This window comes from Aythya fuligula, chromosome 2 (assembly GCF_009819795.1).
Source record: "Aythya fuligula isolate bAytFul2 chromosome 2, bAytFul2.pri, whole genome shotgun sequence".
NCBI lineage: Eukaryota > Metazoa > Chordata > Aves > Anseriformes > Anatidae > Aythya > Aythya fuligula.
Window position 1 is genome coordinate 41,642,283 of NC_045560.1, and position 24,167 is coordinate 41,666,449.

The window sequence follows — 24,167 nt, forward strand, 5'->3', positions numbered from 1 at the left end:
AATATTCTGTTGTTTTGTTACCTTTTCTATCATCTGGTGCTAATGTATTTGCAGCTGATGAGAGAAGTACCGCACACCAATCTGCTGTAAAGATGTTGGGCTCAATCAGTTCAGGAGAACCTTGGAGCAGCTAGGGGAGAAGAAAAAGAGAGAGAGAGAGAGCAAGATAGAAAGAAAGAGAGAAGCAAAGGACACCTGAAATCTCCACACTTCCTTTTTGCCAACACATCAGACTTCTGTAAAGCAGTCTACCCTTTCCTATGTAAATCTGAGACAGGCAGTCTGCCTCTTTCTGTGTTTCCCAAACTATCAGAAGTCAAAGGAGATTTCAATACATTTTAGATTAATGAAAAAGTAGTGAACACAATTATGAATGTTCTACCTTCTCCCCCAAGTCACTTAGTGAACACTGCAATCTGTCAACCTGCACTTTGTATAAAGCACTTTGTTACTTCCAAATTCATTTCATGTTTCCCAGCATAGTTATAGTGGTGATTTTTGTAAAATTCTCAAAATGTATTTGTTCTTACTGACTTAAAATATGTCCTATTTATTCACTAATGCTTATCAGTTCCCCATCCTTCTAACTGTACTTTTTGCTGCTTTCTATTTCCTTTGAGGTATAAATACCCAGAATTGCAGTCAGCATTTCAAACATCTTCAATTTACTATCATTTACTTTTTAAATAGTGTTTTTCTTCCATTTTCTTCGGTCACAAATTCAATAGTTTTGAAGCTAACAATTTTACAGTTGAGAGCATTTATACATTCATAAATAAATAGGTTCCATTATTTCTAGGCAATTGAAAATTAGATTAATTTTCTAACAAATACTTCCTTTTTCTTCTCATATTTTTGGGCACCCTTTCCTGGAAACATCCACTCAATACATTAATAGAAAACATTTCCTTAGATTTAATTTTATGACTGAAATATGGGACTTGTTTAATGTAAATCCCAGGTTGATTTACAGAATAGCAAATTTGCATGAAACTGATGGCTCTAAGAAGCATCTTTAACTATCTTTCAAATGCACAACAATGTAAACATTATATAGGCACTCCACGGAGCTTAAGCACTTCAGATAACTTAATACAAAAGTAGCGAGCAGATTTAGTAATTGGGGTGAATAAATTCTGTAACAATGACTTGGAATATTCCACAATTCAGTGCAAACAGGTGACAAGCAAATTAGGTTAGAAAGGGGTATTATGTCTCACATCTGAAGTGAATGGTAAGCAATTATCCTTGTCACCAAATTTTATATACAGCAACATATCTAATAATTGCTTTGTCATCAATTAAAAAAATGAAATAGTTCCACAGTCTCCCACAGTACACAGATGTCTATTTTCAGATGCTCTGCTGACTACAGTCGTCTCAGGATATTTTGAAGGAACACTTAGAAATTCTGATTTCATAGAATCATGGAATGCTTTGGGTAGGAATTTTAGTCACTAGCTCTTTCCTGTTTGGAAAATGTCTAGCATGTCATTGGATACAGGCATGGTTCTTCAGCCATGCAATTTTTGCAAATCTGCAGTATTTTTAAACTGAGGATTCTAAACTGTTGCTGATACTACACCATTATGGGACAACGTATTCAATATTCAAGATACTCTGGGCAGTTTATGTGCTTTATGAAAGCTCATAGTTCAAGTAGAAAGACATTCCATAATATGAATAATATTGGCAATCTAATAATAAATTATGAAGAGCTTATATAAATTAAGAGCTTATATTATTTTTATTAGCTTTTGCCACAAAAAAAAAAAAAATGTTACATTTTCCTTCCTCTTTGCTTTCTGAGCTCTAATGAGATTAATTTTGTTTTTGCTGGCCCTCTTCATTTACAATACATGTTGTAACGATCAGAGACAAACTTGAAATATGGTAATTGATGTACTGCACCTTTTTCATTTCTGATTTCAGATTGTAAGGATTGCTGTGCTGACTGAAGAGGGACTTCTTGAATCTTTCAATGACTCTCCTTTTCAAGTTGCACTGCAAAGCTGGAGGAAGCTATGCAACACAGAGAAACAAACGTTTTCACCACTCAATTACAGCTCCCTAAAGATCGCCTAATCAGCAGTACCATTACTGAAAAAAGTAGCTACATTGCAAAAAGAAACATTAATGTTTCATAGCATGGTGACAGACAACAGTACAAAACCTGATTTAATGACATATTATAGTAATCTTTCTTAGTTTACCCATTCTGTTAGGCTTGGCAGATCATGCAAGTCCCTCTAACCTTGAAAAATCATTATATTAAGCCTAGTATGATTAATACTAGATTTGCCTCCCTGATTATAAAATCATTTTTAAATGATTTTATGAGTAAATGTAAAGCTTCAGCTGTTGGTAGCGGCAGTCATATTGACAGTCACATCTGTCACCTCTCTTTGATGACCACTCTTTGGTATGTACCACCCTTTGGAAACCATCTCCTACACTGTTTCTGTATAGTTTATTATATCCGCAGACAGCGTTTGTGAAAATTATTTTCTATTATTTAGTATACTCTTTACAATCATATCAATAATGTAAATTCACAAAGTCCCACTCCACTGAATTCTGTAAGGTTCTTGACTATGCAAGGAAGCTTTCACCATTAATGATTCATATTCAAAACACTATCACAGTATACTTTTTAAAGATTTTGTTCCCTTTGATACAACCTAATGTTCTAAGATGGCTATCAATCTGGAACAGCTGTATTGGCTTCACAGGAGACACTCCTGATTTGCTCTGGCAAACTAAGGGCAAGGTTAAATCGTAAGCATTAAACGACTTCATTAGACAGCTGGCTGCATACAGCTGTCTGTTACAGATAGATGCTACTGTGTTTTTGTGCAGATGAGACCTTACACGTATGCTTTAAGTTAGATGTTGAACATTCATTGGCCTATATATGAGGAAAAAATGATGCCTTAGGAAAGGCCTGCAAGACACTCCATAAACTACATGCCACTGCAATGAACTATGTGCAGTTAATGTACCATGGACATACTGGGATATTCTGAAGCAACAGTGATAAAGGACAAATCCACTGCATGAGAAACTCAGAGTTGCCTCAGGCACTACTGTTCAATTTTAAGTTCTGTTTTAATGAAATCAGATGTCAGATCAGTTTTTTAAAAAATGGCCATAAAGCTTTTTAAAAGCTTCCTCTTACATTATTTTCCAACAAATCAGTCCAACTCTTGTTCCCATGGAAACTGGATTGGGAAGGCTGCTTTGCCTGCCAAGACCTAACAGCAAAGAACTCTCCCTTGTAAAGTTCAGTTTCAAATTGTCAGCTGAAATATGTAATAGAGAATTGTAGGAAACAATTATATATTAATAATATATATATATGTGTGTGTATATATATATATATATATATATATATATATATATATATATATATTCTACCATAGATTTGCAAGAATATAACCAAGTACAAGAGAAGCATGTTGCACAGTGACCAAGTACAGATGTGGACTCTGGTTTCTCTGCCTTCTCATTCTGAGATCAACTGACACTGAAAGCATCAAAGTTGTTCAATGGCCAATTTCAAGCAAGTCTATGTTGTTGTTAGCTCTCACTTATGAGAACTAGCACTAACTAGTAGGCCACTTGAGAAACCTTTCTTCACCATAGAGGGTAGGTTCACTAATAAGCATCTTGGACACACTTGTAATATAGCACAGAAAGACTAAACTTCCTCATTTCTGTTACCAAGCAAAGGGCTTAGTAATGCAGTAAATTATTCCAACTCCAGTTATTTTAAATAACCATTTTTTCTTTGTTCATGAGAATTGATTTCCTGTTTTACCTGTTTCAATATATTTGACAGTCTCAAAACAATAACAAAAATGCTTAAGACATGTAAAATGCTCCTAATTTAGTTACGTTATTATGTTTTAAACAAATTCATATAAATTTGGCTCTGCAATCTGAAATCCCCTGATGTGATATATGTGATTTCCTAAGCATAAACTTTTCATTTTAGACAGCAAAATGATGTGTTTGGTTTTTTTTTTAATGACGACAAATTTTGCAAATAACTGAATGCCAGTCATCTTTCTGGAGTACAAAAAGTCTACTATTGTATTTTTAGTTGAGAGTTCAGTGCATATTTATAACCACCTCCATTTTTGTTTTGGAATTCACCATGAAACGTTCAAAATTAATTTTAAAATAATTCTGAAGTTTGTAAAAAAAACACTGTATTGACTTTTCAAAATATTTGAATTACAATATTCAGGGTAAGAACTATTGCACTAGAAATCCTAAGAAATTATTACTACGTATTGATAATAGAAATTATTACTTAGAAAATATTAATATAGTGGAAAGAATTTTATGTGCTCTTCACATCAATATACAGTAGTCACCTAAAATATCCATATTGCTAACATGACAAAATGTTATAAAAATAAATTACAGTACAATCTATTTTTCTGAGGTGAACCAATGATTTTTTTTTATGACTCAATTATTGCCATCCTCCACACACTAATATTCAAGGTTAGTCTTTATTTAAATGATATATTTTTAAAACATCCTGCCATCTGCAAAAATGTCAAGTTCTGTTGTTTTTAAAGAACAGCAACTAAATTAGCAGTACTTTGCAGTATCATCTTTTTGACAACAGCAAATAACTAAAATGGATAGAATGTCAGAAGAAACGGTAATGCATACTTGAGTGATGAAGATAATTTTGTGGAGCTGAATAAGAATCTGCTGAACAGGGTCACTGATCTGACGCACCTTCCTTTGTGATACAGCAATTCCTGTCGATGCTGTAGATGACAACACTAAAATCAGGACAGCTCATTTTGTTGCCTTTATATATTAAACATGTGCACTGCTTAAAATCTGTAGATGGAAATATTCCGTTTTTATTATGCATGACTTGATTTTCCAATAGTGTTGGGAACAACATAAAAAAGGGGAGGGAGCAGGCTAATTTAATAATTTTTAAGTTTATATAATGGAATTAATAATGGACTTCCAAAGAAAAAACCTCTCTCTGATTCACTTACTCGGAGATTAAATATTAATATACCTCACTAAACATAAACATTTTTCTACATTTATTCATAAAGACACACAATAAACAGATTTTTCTTATTTTAACTGAAAAAAATTATTCCACATACTAAGTCACATTTTTATTTATTTACGTATGTTGATGTTGTAAAGTTAATTCACTTTTTACCCTAAAAATTCCAATAAGAATGTTTTATGTGGACAATTTGGAGAAAAAAAAAATGTAGTGGTGTGTGTTGCTTTATCACAACTACTACTCATTTTCAACATCTAGTAAGATCGTGTTTTGAGAGAAAAATAAAATAAATAAAAAAAATGCAAGGAGCTATAAATTTTCCGTGTCTGCTCTATTTTACATTGGAAAATTAGTGGTTTCTGTTCTTTGTAAGAAGTTCCTCCCTAACAGAGACCACCCTATCTAAAGGGAGGAATCTATCGATGAAGTCTGTGGAAGGGACCTATTATAAGCATTCTCCATGATCAAAATGTCATCATCATGAAACAAAAGTGGAATGTCTCATGGTTAGAATACAAGATCATCAATTCCAAGCAAAGATTAAAGCCTCCTCCCACAAAAGAAAGAATGCAGACAATCGATCTGTATTACAGACTACATACTGCTTTCACTTGTAAATTCCATAAAAGGAGTAGTGTTGACTTGTGAATAAAAAGGAAAATTGGGTTTTTAAAACTTGCAAGTGCAAAACTAGTTAGGTATTGATAGAAAAATGTATGGAGCTAAGCAAACAGCAAAATGGGGTTGAGCAAATCAGAAAATATTAATACAGATTCAATTTTCATGTATGTAAACATTTAATTACGAGTTTGCACATTACATATACAACTAAAATTTTATGCTCTGACATGGGATATAAAGTTGGCCCATTTGAAGACAGAGGATAATTCCTGCCAAATTTAGTATTTTAGTATTTTATCATGTTTGCAAGGTATTCTGTCTCTCAATATATCTGCAGACATTATAATTTCTCTAGGTATTAACATTACCAGTAGCTTTGTACACTAGACCTATCAGAAGATAAAATACTCATTGCCTAATTAATACAAGATCAAGAAGGTGGAGAAACTTCTTTGAGAAAAGATTGCTAAAAAAAGTTGTTTCTAATTTTTCCTCTGAAACAGATATTCCAAAAAAAGTACTTTATTTTTTTCTCACATTTTATTTGAGCATTTCCTTTAGCTATTACCTCTTCAAACAATAGGTATAAATACACATTCACAAACAGTGCACACATAGGCTTATATCTGATTGCTTAACTATTTTATTATGTATCCAAATGTGATCTTTTCTAAGAAAAATAGCATCCATTTTGTAGTATAAACTCTAAAGTAAAGAATACAGTTAGTTTTGAATTCAAAGGAAAAATATGACCTTAGAATTACGTATACTGTGGTACTTCAAACACTTGGTTTCCTCAAATCACTTGTATTGAATTATTGTAGATTTTATTTAGATAATTGTAAATTAATTATCATGACAAGGAGGAAAAAGGCTGAATTTTCTTTTCTCATTTCACAAAAATAGTAAGTTGGTAGAAACCTTTCTCTTCCACTAAAGCTAGACTACCATTCTCTGTCAAGCAAATCTTTGTACATAATGCATAGTTTTCATTCACAAAAGCACTGCAAAATAAGTCATGCATGAAAAGTTACACTTTTCTTTCAACAAAACAAATTTCATGTCACAGTTATTTTAACCTCTTAATTTACTGCTCTTTGTTAAGATCAGATAAAAATATATATATCAATAATGTGAAAATATTTAGTTATTGTAAGCAAAAATTGAAAACTAAAGTTGGAAGTGAAAGTTTATTTGGGACTTGTCACAAAAAACTATTTAAATTCAATATGAACTTTGTTATCCAGAATTTGGTACAGATATTCTCATCTGTTGTAGATACACTCTTTTTCTTGAATAGCTTCTGGCAATTAAAAGACTGTGTGTTCTTTTTCTAAAGCAAAACTACCCTATTTTACTACAAAGTAATGTCTAATATCCACATGATGTGTTTCCTGACATATACAATGAGATATTTGATAAATACTTGCCATAGGCATCTTGCTAAAAATCAAAACCAAATTCACTTGACCACTTGAAAAAAGTTAGCATTATTTAACATTTACAAAGCACACTCAATTAACTCAGTGTTGATTTGTGGAAGTTACACCTAGAAGGTACGCTATATTTTGTTAGTTAAAGAGCATTGTTAATTTTTAATTTGTGAACAAAAAAGGTGTAAGAATTGATGCATGCGGTATGGAAGAATATGTGTGATATGAACCAGCAGAAGAATACTGCTGATCAAGCTTTAGATCATTTAACAGAATTAGGACATACAAATAGATACAATCTGTAATTCAAAATGAACGATTTACAAAACATCAGATTTTAAATATAAATATATATTTATATATATATAAATGAAAATATAAATATTTATATATATATTTAAATATATATATATAAATATAATTTTTAAAAAATGAACACCTTGGTTGTTATTTATTTAGTGCTCCCCTCTATCATGCTATGCATGCTGAGAAAAAATATGGAGCCAAAACCAAATCAGGTTCTTTAATTTTTATTTTTTATGTCGTAAATCAATCATTAATTATGATTTTGATATTGTATATTTGTCATACACACTATCATTTCTAGAGATTAAGCACAAGTTTATCAGTAGATTGCCACTCTAAAACACTTACTGTCTCACTAAAGAGCACCAGTTAACAAAATTATCTTTCTAAGTTGAGTATTAGTTCTGGAAACTAAGGAAAAAGCTTAGGTCCATGTATTGAACAGCCAGCAGCCCTGTATCACTTTTAAATCCAGTTATCAATAAACCATGTTGCAGAGGCTAATTTAAATACAAAATTCTAAAAATTTCTCATGCAGAAATACCCTGAAGATCACAGTCGTATGTACACATTTATATCTACCTAAACTTTTTTTTTTTTTTTTTTAAGTGATCCAGTAACAAGAATGAAAATTCCACTGAAAGGGTGAGGAATTAACTAACCAGATCTGAGCTGCAACCTAGCAGAAACTAAAGAATTATAGAAAATATCATTCTCTATGACAGAAACACATTTCTGGTAGGATCAGGAAGATAATGACATCATTGCTATTGTCAGATCTTTTGTGGCAATGCCTTTTGGCAGATAGGTTGAGAGAGGAATTCAGTTTAACATTTTTTTCCAAAGACTCCTCTTAATAACCAATGAGAAAAAGAGAGCTTTTCCCTTGAGCTACTTAAGGAAGAATTTACCTTGGTCTTTCTGCTCAAGGTGACAGTGAAAGCCATGCTATAATGATCTAAAACATGATGTACCATGAGAAGAACAATTTCTGTATAGCTCTGTTCATCTCATTGTCACCTCTCCACTAACCATTTCAACACTGATAGATCAAATCCTAAAACAAATAGCATGGTCTTGCCATTATAACCTAGGAATCTTCAGGTTTTGTTAGGACAGTGATTAAAACATTATTTCCTCAACATACTACCTTTTTGACCGGTCCCTGTCCTGTGGTATTTGACTTCTTTGTTGTTAATGACTTTTATTAAAAAATAAATGCATGTAAATCAGTCTCCTTTCTTTTTCATCTCTTAGATGGTGTTTATTTTATTTTTTTCCTGAAGAAAAATATGCTTAGAATGATAAACATAAAAGACTGAGCAGGACCTAACATTGATTTTTCTGTTATTCAGGGTATAGTGCTTTGTCTCTTTTCTAGTACATCAACAACAGTACGACTTACAAGTCTAGGTGGACCAGTTTCAATACTTAAAATACAGATAATGTCTATGTGTTTCAAGGACATCTAGAAACCCCAGTTCAGCTAGGAACTTCAGGAGTTCCCAGAAAATCCATTTACTCCAGACAACTCTACTGTTGTTGTTTTGTTGTTGTTTTCAAATAAATAGGAATAACATTATTTGAGCAATGAAAGGATGTGTGTGAATAGGTCAGTGATCAAAACTTTTAGGAGCATAACAGCAAACTTTCAAGTACCTTGGAGGATCCCAATAAATCAATAAATTTTCTTCAAACCATTTAACATAACAGTAGATTTTATTTTAAATATGTCTACTTCCCGAAGAAAAGGCACCATCAAGTGCCCTTTTCTTCTCGGGTTAGACCTTACACAAATTACACTGTTTTTCTCAAGAATAAAACATTACTGACAAAAGATATCAAAATTGCTTAAATGACCCACAGAACCAAAATTATTTGCAAAGGCTAATGTGTTTGTCTGCAGATCACTATAGCTCTGATGCATTATGGCTGGATAGTTCGTTTAAAGTGTGTGTTGCTATTATAATGGCACTTATTAGTAAATAGCCCTGAAAAGTTCTGAAAATTTGAGGAAAAAAATGTATTTTTACTGCATAATTAAAATTTCTAATGCAACTTTTATATCAAAAAGCTGTGAAATAAGTTAGTATACACACACAGTTGTGTTTTTATGATGATCAATATTCCAACTGCTCAAAATATTTTTCTTTCAACTATTATTTAATTCAGACAACGTTAAGTATTCTGAAGTCGCAGCTTACAATATCTGAACCTTCTCAGTAGGAGAGAAAAGTATCACCAATGCAAAACTTGTTTAATCAGTGATGTATAAATACTCCATAATTTACAAGACCTCTAAGAAATATTCCTTTTATAGGAGCAATTCCCATTGCATCCAGTAGAAACAGAGGTAAGAGAGTGAACGTTAGAGCTAAGACAATGAACACTAAAATGAGGTCATACTGATTTACTATTGGAATTTATATTTTTTAAACATTCCATGATTCATCAGACAACATATTTGTATCTGGAATGCAATTCTCTGCTTTTCTATAATTTTAAAATACACTGATTAGATAATACCATGATTTTTCATATTGCAAAGAACTGCAACTGGAAGGCTATGAAACTACCACCTTGCCACTGGTGAATTATCTTAATGTGGGCCTTGCACATGAGTAGAGGCACTAACAAGATCAGATTAAAAGGCAGCAAAGAGGAGGAAATGAAAGAGGAGACATTGTATATGTAACAGGAAAATATGGTTTAAAAACTTGGAAACTATTAAGTTCAATTTCAGCTAAACTTTGATTCTATCACAGGCACAAAGTTACCTGGTCGCAGTCTTGATCCCAGGCCTTCAATATAATCTCTATTATTAAAGCAAAACAAAATAAAATGAATCAAAACAAAATAGAGTAGTTATAGTTACATTTGGCATCAGATGCTGTAGCGAAAATATTATAATTCCCTGACTTGTTCTCACATTTCCTCTAAACAAAGCCTGTCTGGATTCACTAGTTTATAACTGTGTGTTCATAAGTCTGGTTTACTCTACATGTCCAAAGTGGTAAACATTAAAATTAATTATAATAATAATAAAAGAATAATATTAGATCATTAGCAGAACATTATCTCAATGCCAGAAATATAATCCCATATGTTTTTTATAGCTATACTTAATACACTGTCCCAGCCTGAAGATTTCATTAGCTGATATAAGCAACAACAAATGGATACAGACAAATGGAAAACTGAAAGAACAGATATGATGTCCTGATGGCCAGTAGCCTCAACAACCCTCCCTGGCAATAATTTTTACTTACTTTTTAAGTAGTGAGGAAAATGAAAGTTTTAATGAGAAGTTATGAAGGATAAGATGATAGTTTTGCTAATGTTTGCGTGAGGGGCAGAGATGGAATAAAAACAAAGGTGTTTGTTTCGGCATACAACCGTTAGGAGTCTGCCGTTACTGACTTCAGCAGGGGCTAAAGCTGGAAAGCTAGTGAGCAGTAAGTGACAGACAGGATGGTGATATGCTAAGAACAACTAAGAACAAGGAAATTGAGGGACTGTGATTTCGAAGATGTCACTAAAACAGCTTAGTAAGAGCTGTTTCAGTAATATTCTTTAAATAAAAGCTGAATCAAACAGGGACTAAGGAAACAGGAGAGGAATCAATGCCAGTATTATAAATGCTAACCTAATTAAGTTAAAGGTAAGGGGGAAAAAATCAGAAGGCAGATGAAAACAAGTCATTTTTGGATTTTTTCACATGTGAAAGGAAAGCAGAAATTAAACTATAAAGAACAATCTATGAATAGAAGCAGTGTCAAAGACATTAGAAAAAATAATGATTGATCAAGAATGCATTTGAGGCATTTCTTAATTAATTACAGAAAAAAAAAAAAAAAAAAAAAAAAAGACCTTTAGAAGGAGAATAAGGGAAAACATGCTATATTTTTTGGTTTATTTATGTTTTAGAAGTAATGAGCAGGACTCCAGAATTTCAGAAATAGATATCTAAGGTTATACAGAATGTCTAGAAGAGTTCAAAGGGTCATGATATTACTCTACACCATCAAACATGCAAGCACATTTTTCTGTGGAAAAATAGCTGCTTAAAAATGCACAACCAGAATTTGTCTAACCAGCTTACGTCAGTTTAGCTGATACAGCAAGGTTCACTTCTAAACCTTTATCAGTTTACTGCTAGTCCTTAAATTATTCACATAAAGTTTCTGTGTGCAAACATCCTCAAATAATATCTTCAGACAGATTGATTGTCATTGGCTGAGACAAAATGAAGTTGTAATGGTGAGTAAGGAAATGTTTCATGGAGGTAAATAGTGCAGGTGTTCTGTTGTGAAATGACCGGATCATAACAATGGTCAGTTATATAATCTATATTAAAATCATAAATTATACCTACCTAATCTGAGGTTGTCTTTCAGAAGCACTGAGACTTTGTTTAATTATACCTGAAACAAATCCATAAACATTATCTCTGCATAAAATAGATATATATATACACACACACATAATAATACTTTCTATTTCCCAGATATGGTGTCAAAATAGCTTTTAAATAGAAATGGTAAATAACTCTAAATCCGCATTTGGATATGGAGTTGCTGTTTGATGTGTCAAAAATACACTTGCAATTTAGTCTCAGTCCTGTGCAGCATTTTATTAAATAGCTTCAGAATTTCACAGAAACATATAACACATGCTGACTGCATACCCACAAAAGATGTTATCTGGATTAGCATTAAGTAACTACCACTGCTACCACTGTAGCCACAACAACGTCTATAGTCTGGATAAGAAGCTAGAACATTTACACAGTTTCTCAGAGGACCTTTGACAGGTTGAACCCTGTTCTTTGACAGGTCCTGAACCCTGTTCTACCAAAGTTTTATTGGCACCATTCTATTAGCCAACTTTGCAAACTATTACATATCTAATACCTTACCTCTTTAATAATCCTACTGATTTTAAGACCCTGAAGACAGGTATATGACCAGTAATTGGTCAAACATCCAATTGACAATAAAAAGTGAAACAGAACTTTTATCATGTATTGCCTAGTGCCAAAAAAATATGAATAGCAAGGAGTAATAGTAGATGCTATTCATTTTTTATTGCACTTGGAAAGCATTGTCTTAATACAAACATTTTTCTTAAGCAGACATCTTAAGCACTGGTCTTAAAACATTCCTACAAAGCCATTCCTTTCATGCTAATTTCGACTTGAGACCACTATTTCCTATGCATGCTTTTTGAAAGGGAAGGAATAAACATATGCTTAAATTAAAAGATATTTCATCTAACCGTAGGTCTAACTAGTAAAATAAGGAAATTCATTTTTCCCATACAACCATTGATTTTTGATACAAAACCCCATATCCTTGCATACATGAGATTATTTTCCACACTAGTAACATCACAAACGTTTTTATAAAACAAGAACAGAAGCATCTAGTCACTCAAATACTAGCTAATAAAATAAAGATTACGTAGTCTTACACTAGTTTTCCTGCTGTTGGTATACTGTAGTTATATTAGTCCTACTGTAGTTATATTAGTTCTAGAGCAACAGCAGAGGACTTTCAGAGAGCAAACGCATTTCTGAGATTTTTAATTTTTTTCCTTGTTTTCAAACATACTTTCAATTGTGCTCTGAAATACAGTGCCTCTGTCTTTCCTACTTTTCTCAGATCCATGAATTAAATTCATGACATGACATAACATGAATAAAAAAAAAAAAAAAAAAAAAAAAAAAACTTGGAAGAGGCTGGGGAGGCTGGCATCTGTCCACACAATTCAGTTTAAACTCCCCCCATATTATGTATCTTTTATTTTGGCCAAACCTGTCTGCTTAAAAGGAAGACACAGATAGACAGAAATAAATAAATTAAAAAAAAAAAAAAAAGAAATAGTATCTTATTTCTTGCTAATGTTCTGCATAGCAAAACAGACTTTGAAACTCTGTAGTAATTAATCCAAAAGTAAGTTTTGTAAGAGCAGTTGATGCAAATAAACCAGTCCCTTACAGATGCAAAGATATTTCAATTGACTTTTAAAAATAGATAGGAAAACGCAGTGTCCACTGCCTAGAAAGCAAGAAAGGCCTTTTGAAAAGTTATGATTGGACCTATTCATGGAATAGATATTTTAGCTGTGTATGCTGCAGACACAATAATAGATAGATAAAAGTAGAAGCTCTGACCAAACCTGAACCATGTTGCTTGGGATAAGGATTTTTAGTTACAGTCTCAGGCACTCTGCTATAAACCAAGAATATAATATATTTATGTAATATTTATGGGAGAAAATCTGTAACAGAAGACACTTGGCTAGAAAACTAAGACTGAACACAGCTGTTTCCTGGAATTTTAAAAACAGCTTCCCTTTACAAGAATTTATGTACTAAATTGGATCTGAAATACTACAACCTTTGGCTGTTTCAAAGAAACGGTCTCTCTATCAGTAAAGAGCTCATATCCAACAGTTCTTGATCAGTAAGATGACTCACCACATTTGACTTGCAAATCTGACAGCTTATGAGTATATTTGCAAATGCATGGTATTTCACACCAAAGAGTCTGTCTCACCACTCATTGTACATGGCACAGATATAATATTTACTGATTCATATGCTAAAATTAGGAAAATACTTATTAATGTTAAAGTGAAAAGAAATATAAATAAATAAATAAATAAATAAAAGAAATCGTTGCAGAACATCACTAAACAACAGCCAACACCCTTCAGCCACATTTTTATAGCTTGTTATTATGTTAGAAACCTACCAAGCAACTCAACGGGGAGAGTCTATATTAGATACTATGAAAATGCTTCAGAATAATTTCTTCAACAAGGAGACTCAGACATCTAAAAACCATTATAACGCATATTCATGTGTGTATACCTGCACCCATCAAACATTAATGACTCTAGTAATAGTCTTGTGTGTAAGAGTTATTTTAAGCACTCTAAGCCAAACAGGGAGTAAGAAACTACTACACAGATGTTTAGGAAAGTTAACTAGCAGAAGTCATGAAGCACGCAGTAGATCCTGATGTTCAGCCCAGGGTTTTAGCTGGATATTTTCTTTTACCATTGTTACTCCTCTACTATAAATGGGAAGAGCAAGGCAATGTATGTTGTGTTCAAATGTCTTGCAAGAGGGAATTAATTAAGTTCAAGATGATCTCATGGAAAATGAAAGATAAATGCTCTATGTCTTTCCTGTTTTGTGTCCACCTTTGTTGGAACGTGAAAGATGTACAAAATCCAAAGATCTTGATTAGCATAAGGCTCCTTATTCTGAATAGATCTATGCAGATTCCTTGAGGATTTTTTAGAATAAATCAAATGAGATATCAAGAATTTTTCTCGCTGCTACTATAGCCTTTAATAGCTGATGTAATTAAAGTAACTTCTAACAGTTTAACATCATAGCATTCATTGGCATCAGTGCAAATCATAGAGATACATTCTAATATACATTTTAGTGTTTAGTGTTTTTCTGTTGCAGGCATCTAACCATGTAACTTCAAGAAAAAAGCTTAGAACGTGATATGAGTTCAGAAAAACCTAGAAGGATAGAAAGTTTTGCTTTAGCTTTCACTTCACTGGTATCTATAAATAAATAAGTAAAACTCTAAAAACTCAAGTTTCGTCAAGGTGATACCAAAACTGAATCAAGATTTCACATTTACAGACAACTTCAGTCTATCTCCTTGAATGAAATGGAAGTAAAGAAAGTGTTTTTTGTTTGTTTGGTTGGTTGGTTTTATTTGTTTGTTTTTGGTTTTGTTTTTTGAATGACAGCTTAATAATCTTGTCAGGATGAATTACCCGTCAAATTACCTTTATTTATATGATATACTCTTAGTAAACTGCCCTTTAAATCACCGTACTCTGGAATGGATATCTTTAACATTAATCTGGTTTGCAGATCAAACAGCATAAGTTTACTAGCAGTGACTACACGTAAACAAACAGAAGTTGCTATAAACATATTTTAAGCTTATCTCAAGCACCATACAGGAAAAACAGGACTTGGCAGATTTTAATGTAGTTGATGTCTAAAAAATCACATACATCAGATTAAGATCTCAAGAGAAATCTGAACCCTGGACAAAGGTAAACTGGGAAAAACAAGCCTACAAAACACTCAGATCTCTGAAACTCTCCACAGACAGCTCATTGTGCAAATTCTGAGTTTCTTAATGCAATAATCACTTTCAACTAAATTCTTGAAGCTTTCTCTATACAACCTAAAGAACCATGTACAGCAGATGTAAGAGTATCTTAGGCTGAGTCTTAGGGGTAATGTCTTGAAGAAGCAGTGTCTTCTAAAATCATCAAATCCAACACCAACTACAACCACTCTGAATAATAATAAAAATCTCTGTGATCACAGAACTTGCAAAACACAAGGTAGCTTCCTGCGAACTTTGCTGAAAACCCAAATTGTGAATGAAACTACTAGCTCCAGACAGAAGGTGCCATTACTGAATGGGTATTTCCTGGTATGTTTGCTGTTGCTCTCAAAAACAGATAAATCTGGAGCTAAGTGATAACCCTGACTCAGAATCCCATTATTTGCTACGTACAACATGCTGTAGTAGGTTTATGTGGCAAGGTTTTGGTAGCAGGTGCCCATAAGGGTGGCTTCTGTGAGAACAATATAGAAGCTGCCTCATGTTAGATAAGGGCCCTGCTGTTGGCCAGAGCCAAGCCAATAAGTGATGTTGTTTGTACCCCTCTGTGAGTGTATATTTAAGAAAAGGAAAAAATAAAACAGTGAGAAGCAGCCCTGCAGACCCCCAGGTCAGTGCAGCAGGAGGGTAGGAGGTGATCGCAGCAGCAGTTCCCCTGCAGCCTGTGGAGAGGCCCCTGGTGGAGCAGGCTGTCCCCCTGCAGCCCATGGGTCCCACATGGAGCAGATCTCCACGCTGCAGCCCATGGAGGAGCCCCCGGTGGAGCAGGTGGATGTGGCCTGGAGGAGGCTGCGGCCCATGGAGAGCCCCCACAGGAGCAGGCCCCGGGCTGGAGCTGCAGCCCGTGGAGAGGAGCCCACACGGGAGCAGGGGTCTGGGGGCAGCTACAGTCTGTGGGAGACCTGTGCTGGAGCAGTTTGCTCCTGGGGGATGGATGGACCACGTGGTATGGAGCCGTGTGGGAGCAGTGCTTGAAGAGCTGCTGCCTGTGGGCAGCCCCCGAAGGACGGCATCCCGTGGGAGGGACCCCACATGGAGCAGGGAAAGAGAGTGACCATGAAGGAGCGGCGGAGACGAAACATTAGGGACTGACTGCAGCCCCCATTCCCCTGTTCCCTTGTGCTGCTCGGGTTGAGGAGGTGGAAGAGGGCGGATGGGGGAAACACGTTTTTGGTTTCTTTCCTTTGTTTCTTACTTCTCTAGCTTGTTAGTAATAGGCAATAAATCTTACTATCTCCCTATTCAGTCTGTTTTGCCCATCACGGTAATTGTTGAGCGATCTCCCCCTTTATCTCAAACCTTGAGCCCTTTGTGTCATATTTTCTCCCCCTTTCCTTTGAGGAGGAGGAGTGAGAGAGTGGCCGTGGTGGAACTCGGCTGCTTACCCGAGTAAAACCACCACACATGCAGAGTTCATTTATTGAAAGTATCCTAGTTTTGTAAGTTCCCAGTTATTGCACTTCATACTTTTAACTGCTTTGGGCATTACCGGCACAAGACTCAAGTTCTGTCAATTTGTAAACAAGTTGTTTTTCTAAAAGTTTAAAGACAGACACAGAAGACGTTTCTAGAGTTACTTCACTGTAATATTCTGGCAGATCTGTTGTCTCTTCCCTATATAGTTACCCTGAATTACATTACAATTACACTACAGAAATTTTGGCAAGAAAACAGAGTCCTGAATCTCTACTTCTTTTCTTACTGGTCAAGTCATGCAAGATCAGAGATTCCTCCAAATACTGGACACAGATACAGCACTATGAGGTAATAGAAAAACTCGTGCAAGATCCAGCAGAATGACAGGACATTAAGTCTTCTTCACCTCATGAAAAGCTAGGAGCTGAGCAATTCTGAAATACCTATAGTGTATTTACCTTTTAGTTATGAAGAAGGTCAGAAGGCAAGTATATAAAAAACAGCGTTTTCTGATAGCATATTTTGCAGACAACTAGTCTTTTATTGCCTTTCTGAAGCATTATTTATGATACTACATTGTTCTGGCTGCAGTGTAAGTAAATATGATTCAAGAAAACAGAAAAATCTTTTCCAAAAAGTTTCCCAGAGATAGAGTAAACATTTAAATTCTCATTCACGCAACTGGCATCTAGTACTTCTGAACTATTATGCCATAAGAGAGATCACATTTTCCTGCTATTTGGTTTTACCAGCAGAAATTTACAGTTGCACTGTAAATAAAAACAAATTAAAAAATAAAAATAAAAATAAATATGACTAAGCTAAGGTGTACTTGGGAACCTTCTTAATTTTAAAATAAGAAAAATGCAAATAAGCTGTTTTCATCCTATCACTCTTCATTGCTTTTTGACTGTGTCCTTATTCTCTGTCCATCTCTATCATTTCAAATTATAAAGATTCAGGGGGAAAAAAAAAAAAAAAAAAAAAAAAAAAAAAAAAAAAGATTACATCTTCCACTACTGCCTCTATGCATCTGAAATGTGCATAATCTGATCCTGTAGACTTAATCATTTTAAGGAGCATGAAACTACTACTGAAGAATCTATATATCCTGCATTTGGCAATCATAGGAATTGTTAAAGAAATTGGTCTTGTGGAATGACATTGTCTAGACTAAGAACAACAGTCCCTTTCTTAAGTTATAATAAAAAGGCACAGGTTATGTAAAATTACTGAAATTTTGTTACAACTAGTAGACTATAAAAAAACAAATCACTGCTATACTCACACTCACCTGCATATCAGCTTCTGTACCACTGAGCAGCACAGCACATGACATCTTTTTACAAATTATTACCCAGTTTTAAATTAGAGGGATATATTTCCTTATTTACAGATTGTTTTCTCAGAAATTGATATGATGGCAGCATGATGAGACAGCCCCCTTCAAAACCCAAATCAATACACCTGCAATTTAATTCTCTTTTTCATGACAGCAGTTTCCAAATTAGCTAGATAGAAGTTGGTCATATTTATCCCTGCAATGCTGATGTGCTTGATAAATCATAGCTGATTATTAATATACTGTTAGATGTTTATTAGCAATGAATGGAGTATAACCCAAGCAATACCCAAATATCTGAAATTCATAATAATTTTTCAAAATTTATCTTTTCTTTTTCCATGGAAAGAAAAAACATCTGCTGGCATTTATTATAACTGAATACTAACTTCAACATCCAACAGAACTACAGATGATCTAAGAATGTATGACCACGTTACTATTTTTTTTGAAAAAGCAATCTTGATGTTCCTATACATCAGTTAAACTTTATTTGCTTGGAGGAAAGTGTGCAATGACTTCTGGCAATGCTGGTTAAATTTACTGGGATTAATAGGAACTGGTTGGATCTTCCCAGTCAAAACCAGTTAATTAAAACAATGGAATTCACAGAATCACAGAATCACAGAATTTCTAGGTTGGAAGAGACCTCAAGATCATCGAGTCCAACCTCTGACCTAACACTAACAGTCCTCCACTAAACCATATCCCTAAGCTCTACATCTAAATGTCTTTTAAAGACCTCCAGGGATGGTGACTCCACCGCTTCCCTGGGCAGCCTGTTCCAATGTCTCACAACCCTTTCAGTAAAGAAGTTCTTCCTAACATCCAACCTAAAACTCCCCTGGTGCAACTTAAGCCCATTCCCCCTCGTCCTGCCACCAGGCACGTGGGAGAACAGGCCAACCCCCACCTCGCTACAGCCTCCCTTGAGGTACCTGTAGAGAGCGATAAGGTCGCCCCTGAGCCTCCTCTTCTCCAGGCTGAACAAGCCCAGCTCCCTTAGCCGCTCCTCGTAGGACTTGTTCTCCAGGCCCCTCACCAGCTTCGTCGCCCTTCTCTGGACTCACTCAAGCACCTCGATGTCCTTCTTGTAGTGAGGGGCCCAGAACTGAACACAGTACTCGAGGTGCGGCCTCACCAGAGCTGAGTACAGGGGGACGATCACTTCCCTAGCCCTGCTGGCCACACTGCTTCTTATATGAGCCAGGATGCCGTTGGCCTTCTTGGCCACCTGAGCACACTGCTGGCTCATGTTCAGCTGACTATCAACCAATACTCCCAGGTCCTTCTCTGCCAGGCAGCTTTCCAACCACTCATCTCTCAGTCTGTAGCTCTGCTTGGGGTTATTGCGCCCCAGGTGCAGGACCCGGCACTTGGCCTTGTTGAACTTCATGCAGTTGACCTCAGCCCATCGGTGCAGCCTATCCAGATCCTCCTGCAGAGCCTTCCTACCCTCGAGCAGATCGACACACGCACCTAACTTGGTGTCATCTGCGAACTTACTGAGGGTGCACTCAATGCCCTCATTCAGATCATCGATGATCTGCACCAAGCCCTGAGGAATGCCACTAGTGACCAGTCTCCAACTGGATTTGACTTCATTCACCATGACTCTTTGGGCCCAGCTATCCAGCCAGTTTCTAACCCAACGAAGCGTAATTTCTGGTATTTTCTGCTAAGTTGAATAATTCGTTAGTTCTTGGTTCTTAATAAAGAAAAATGAACAAGGAAATAATTACCAGTAACACATTGGGTGTGGCAAGTAATAAACCACACAGAGATTTCCAATGTCTCTTAACATTGCTGAACTAGCTTACAAAGAATTCAGTTTCTGGGTGACACATGAAGTATTATTCTTCAAAATAAGCACCAAAACAGAATATTTCAGCTGCTGTTCCTTAAGGGATTCTGCCTATGCATTCTCCTCCCAGCATCAGGCTATGCCTCTCTGTACCTGGTAACCTTATCCTGTCACTGTCTTAGCACAAAAGAGCAATAAAGGAAATAAATAAATATTTTATATATATATTTTTTTAAATGTTGGTAAGAAACTCAAGGCTGGCTACGACAGGTCATCCAATTTATAGAATGGCAGGCTACCCAATTATAAATAGCAAATTAAGTTAATAGATTATAAGCAGAATTATCAAATCAGTTAGTTGCTCTTAACTAACGGCTAGACAGTTCAATTAATAGCGGTCAAGTTTTTCCGTACCTGCAACAAAATTTGAAGGAAATCTAGCTTGCGAGTAGCACTACAAACAGATTAAGTAATATTACCTTATGGTTTTGAAGCCTGGAACCTTGCACCAATAAAATTTGTTAATCTTATTACCTTCACATTTAAAAAGGCCATTTTAAAAGATCCACAGATTTTCTGTCAGAACTTCATAGTATAAACAAAAATCTTGAATTTCTTTAGTTCTAATATGGCTTTTTTTTTTTTTCTAGTATAATATGTTCTTTAGTTTTCCTCTAATGTGATCAGAATCCCATCCCATTTAATACTTAGATCACCATAGATCATATTTTAGCAGGCAGCCTATGCACGTACAGACTGGGCGATGAGACGCTGGAGAGCAGCCTAGAAGAGAGGGATCTGGGGGTCGTGGTAGACAGCAAGTTGAATATGAGCCAGCAGTGTGCCCTGGCAGCCAGGAGGGCCAACCGTGTCCTGGGGTGCATCAAGCACGGCATCGCTAGTAGGTCAAGGGAGGTGATTGTCCCGCTCTACTCTGCGCTGGTGCGGCCTCACCTCGAGTACTGTGTGCAGTTCTGGGCACCACAGTATAAAAAGGACATGAAACTGTTGGAAAGTGTCCAGAGGAGGGCTACGAAGATGGTGAAAGGCCTGGAGGGGAAGACGTACAAAGAACGGCTGAGGTCACTGGGCCTGTTCAGCCTGGAGAAGAGGAGGCTGAGGGGAGACCTCATCACAGTCTACAACTTCCTCGTAAGGGGGTGTTGAGAGGCAGGAGACCTTTTCTCCATTAACACCAGTGACAGGACCCGCGGGAACGGGGTTAAGCTGAGGCAGGGGAAATTTAGGCTTGACATCAGGAGGGGGTTCTTCACAGAGAGGGTGGTTGCACACTGGAACAGGCTCCCCAGGGAAGTGGTCACTGCACCGAGCCTGTCTGAATTTAAGAAGAGATTGGACCGTGCACTTAGTCACATGGTCTGAACTTTTGGGTAGACCTGTGCGGTGTCAAGAGTTGGACTTGATGATCCTTAAGGGTCCCTTCCAACTCAGGATATTCTATGATTCTATGATTACTGATGTCACAACTTTTTTCTTTTTTATATTTGAATATAATTTCCTTTTCATATTTGAATATAATACAAAAACTATTACTTAACACTCAACATAGCTGATGCCTTCCTAACTGATTGCCACAAGTAACTAAAGGCAGAATGATTGCTGTGTTTTGTCATATAATCACTTCCTAATTTTATTCTAGTTATTCAGCATTTCTGTGGTTCCTTTCAATGAACTCACCTGCACAGCTAATGCTTGCCTCTACCAAGTTTTTTTTTACACCCTCTAACAGTGCACTCCATTTATTCATATGCATGTAATGCCTGTTACTGAGATGACAGTTCTTATGCTGTCTGCCTTCTGTTTCTTATCAACTTTAGTTACCTTATGCTCAAATCTAAAATCACCTTCTTTGTCAAGTTGCTCAATAATATTCCAGTTTCCATAGCCATTCCTTGAACATACGGGGATGAGCTACATAAAGAAAATGTGATAGAAAATATATTACCCTGGAAATGGGTGCCACAGAGGCACAGCTATTTTAATTTTGTATTACTTAGGACCCACAACAGATGGTGAACTTGCAATGAATCATAAAATACCCAACTATTTTAGAATACATGACAATTTAACTGTTAGAAAGTATTATACCCCTTGCTTCTTAAGGGATCTTACCAAAAGGAGATTCTTTCAAATGACTTGGGCTGGAGCTACTTGAATTGTCCAATACATCCAGCTCATCATCTAATTCTGAGAACATACCTGCACATAAAAATGAAAGCAAAACAACTTTTAACCCACCTCCGAGCAGCATAATAGTACTCCTGATTTTTCTTTTGCTAATTAATACCTTTCTCAGAGTTTTCTAAAGTGCTGTTGTTCTCTATCAGGATTTCTTCATAAGTTCTTTCCTCATCCTCATTCTTTCCACATGCAGACTGAAAACTTTCATCTGGAATGTAAATGTTTTCTGAAAATTCAGTTTTGCAACTAGGTGTTCCATTGGTGCTGCTAAGAAGGCTCAACTTCTCATAATGCTTCTGACAACAAAGAGCAAAAAGGAAATGTTACATACTGCCCCTATATAGCATCCATTAGAAAACGTGAAAGAGTGACTCGTCTATCACATGCACAGATTAAAATGTACATGTAGTTCCCACATAGCTGTTAGTTCAGAACTAGATGGTGCCAGGTTCAGCTGCTGATTCTAAATTTAGAGCAAAACTTGTCAAATTCTTAATATAGCCTAATTATTTTGAGCCTTTACATAAAAAGCATCTTTGATTGTGGTGAAGGTCTTTTCATAACAAGCACTTAAAAGAAAATAAAATGAAAAAAATGCCAGACCATGAGGAAACTGAAAACCATAAAAATAAATGATTGGACAAGGAGAGTATGAATCCCATATACAAGCTGTGGGAGATTTATTCTCTTCCATCTTACATAATAATAAGAAGGTGACTTCTGGACAACACAAAACCTGCACAACAATCAAGATGGTAGTAAAATACCAAGCAAACTTGATGTAATGAGATGTGATGGGATGCCAAAGAGACTCGCCAAGGCTGAACTGACCAAATGCTGATTGGCATTACCGAAGAACTGCCTAGAAAATCAAAACATGGAAATTAATTATTTACCTGTCTCATTCAAGTGCCGAATTTTGCCTATAGCAAGGGATTCTTTAATGAAAATAAAATTCTACCTCTGCTGTTGTCTTTGTTTATAGCCTTTCTGGAAAGAACAGAAATACTTGATCCCTGTTATTGCTTCCATTTTAATGCAATGATTTTTGAAAGCAGACTGTTTTTTATGATCTTTCTCTATATTGTTGCAAGTCCTCTCATACTGCTGCTGTTGTGCACAAATAAATTCAAGTTTTAGTTTTACTTTTTCCAGAGCAAAGTGTAATAAAGATTAGGGGATAAATTATATAAACAGATCAGATTAAACAAATTATTGCCTTTAGTACAAAGGTAATGTCAGGAGATAATAATAATACATTTCTAAATCATTTTATTCTTACCATGTGTTAAAGGCCATTCAGCCTTTATCTAAGACAGTGTTCTTCCCCAGTCTTTTTCATGGAGAATTTTGACCTTACTGGGACACAGCAGAATGGTACAGTCTGAAAACCCTTACTCACGCATCCCTGAGCACTGACTATCCCATTGTCTGCTTCAATTATTTCCCTATCTTTTGTTCTACTCCCAACACTATAACTTAACTTGTAAAAGATGGCTCATCAGGATTTTCACTTTAAATTCTGTTGGGAAAAGCATTTTGTATTTCAGCAATGGACTTATGTCAAGATGCCACAATAGCAGTTTCCACAGCATAGCATAGTATGGCAGCCTCTAAAGGTGACTCTAAAGCTCACTTAGAGCAGTCTAGTCATGGCAGATGGACATGCTTTCTGTGCTCTAAACAGGCAGTGCCCAATTACTGAAGAGAGGTAGCTTTCCCATTCTATGACATAAAAAGCAGGGTAAAGGGAGAAGGATCAAATGTTGTCAATACCAAACTACACACTCAAATGACAAATTGTTAACAA

The 24,167-nt window shown here is 35.5% G+C and overlaps 1 protein-coding gene across 1 annotated transcript in view; it reads right to left on the reverse strand.

Annotated features, from left to right (window-relative positions):
* Positions 1–24,167, reverse strand: part of LOC116485385 (serine/threonine-protein kinase Nek10-like) — a 51,292-nt gene that overhangs the window by 12,877 nt on the left and 14,248 nt on the right. The window contains 9 exon segments of the mRNA XM_032180685.1: positions 22–130; positions 1,912–2,022; positions 4,690–4,790; positions 9,943–10,005; positions 10,008–10,076; positions 10,194–10,231; positions 11,792–11,840; positions 22,289–22,375; positions 22,464–22,653. Coding sequence (XP_032036576.1) covers positions 22–130; positions 1,912–2,022; positions 4,690–4,790; positions 9,943–10,005; positions 10,008–10,076; positions 10,194–10,231; positions 11,792–11,840; positions 22,289–22,375; positions 22,464–22,653 — 817 coding nt within the window.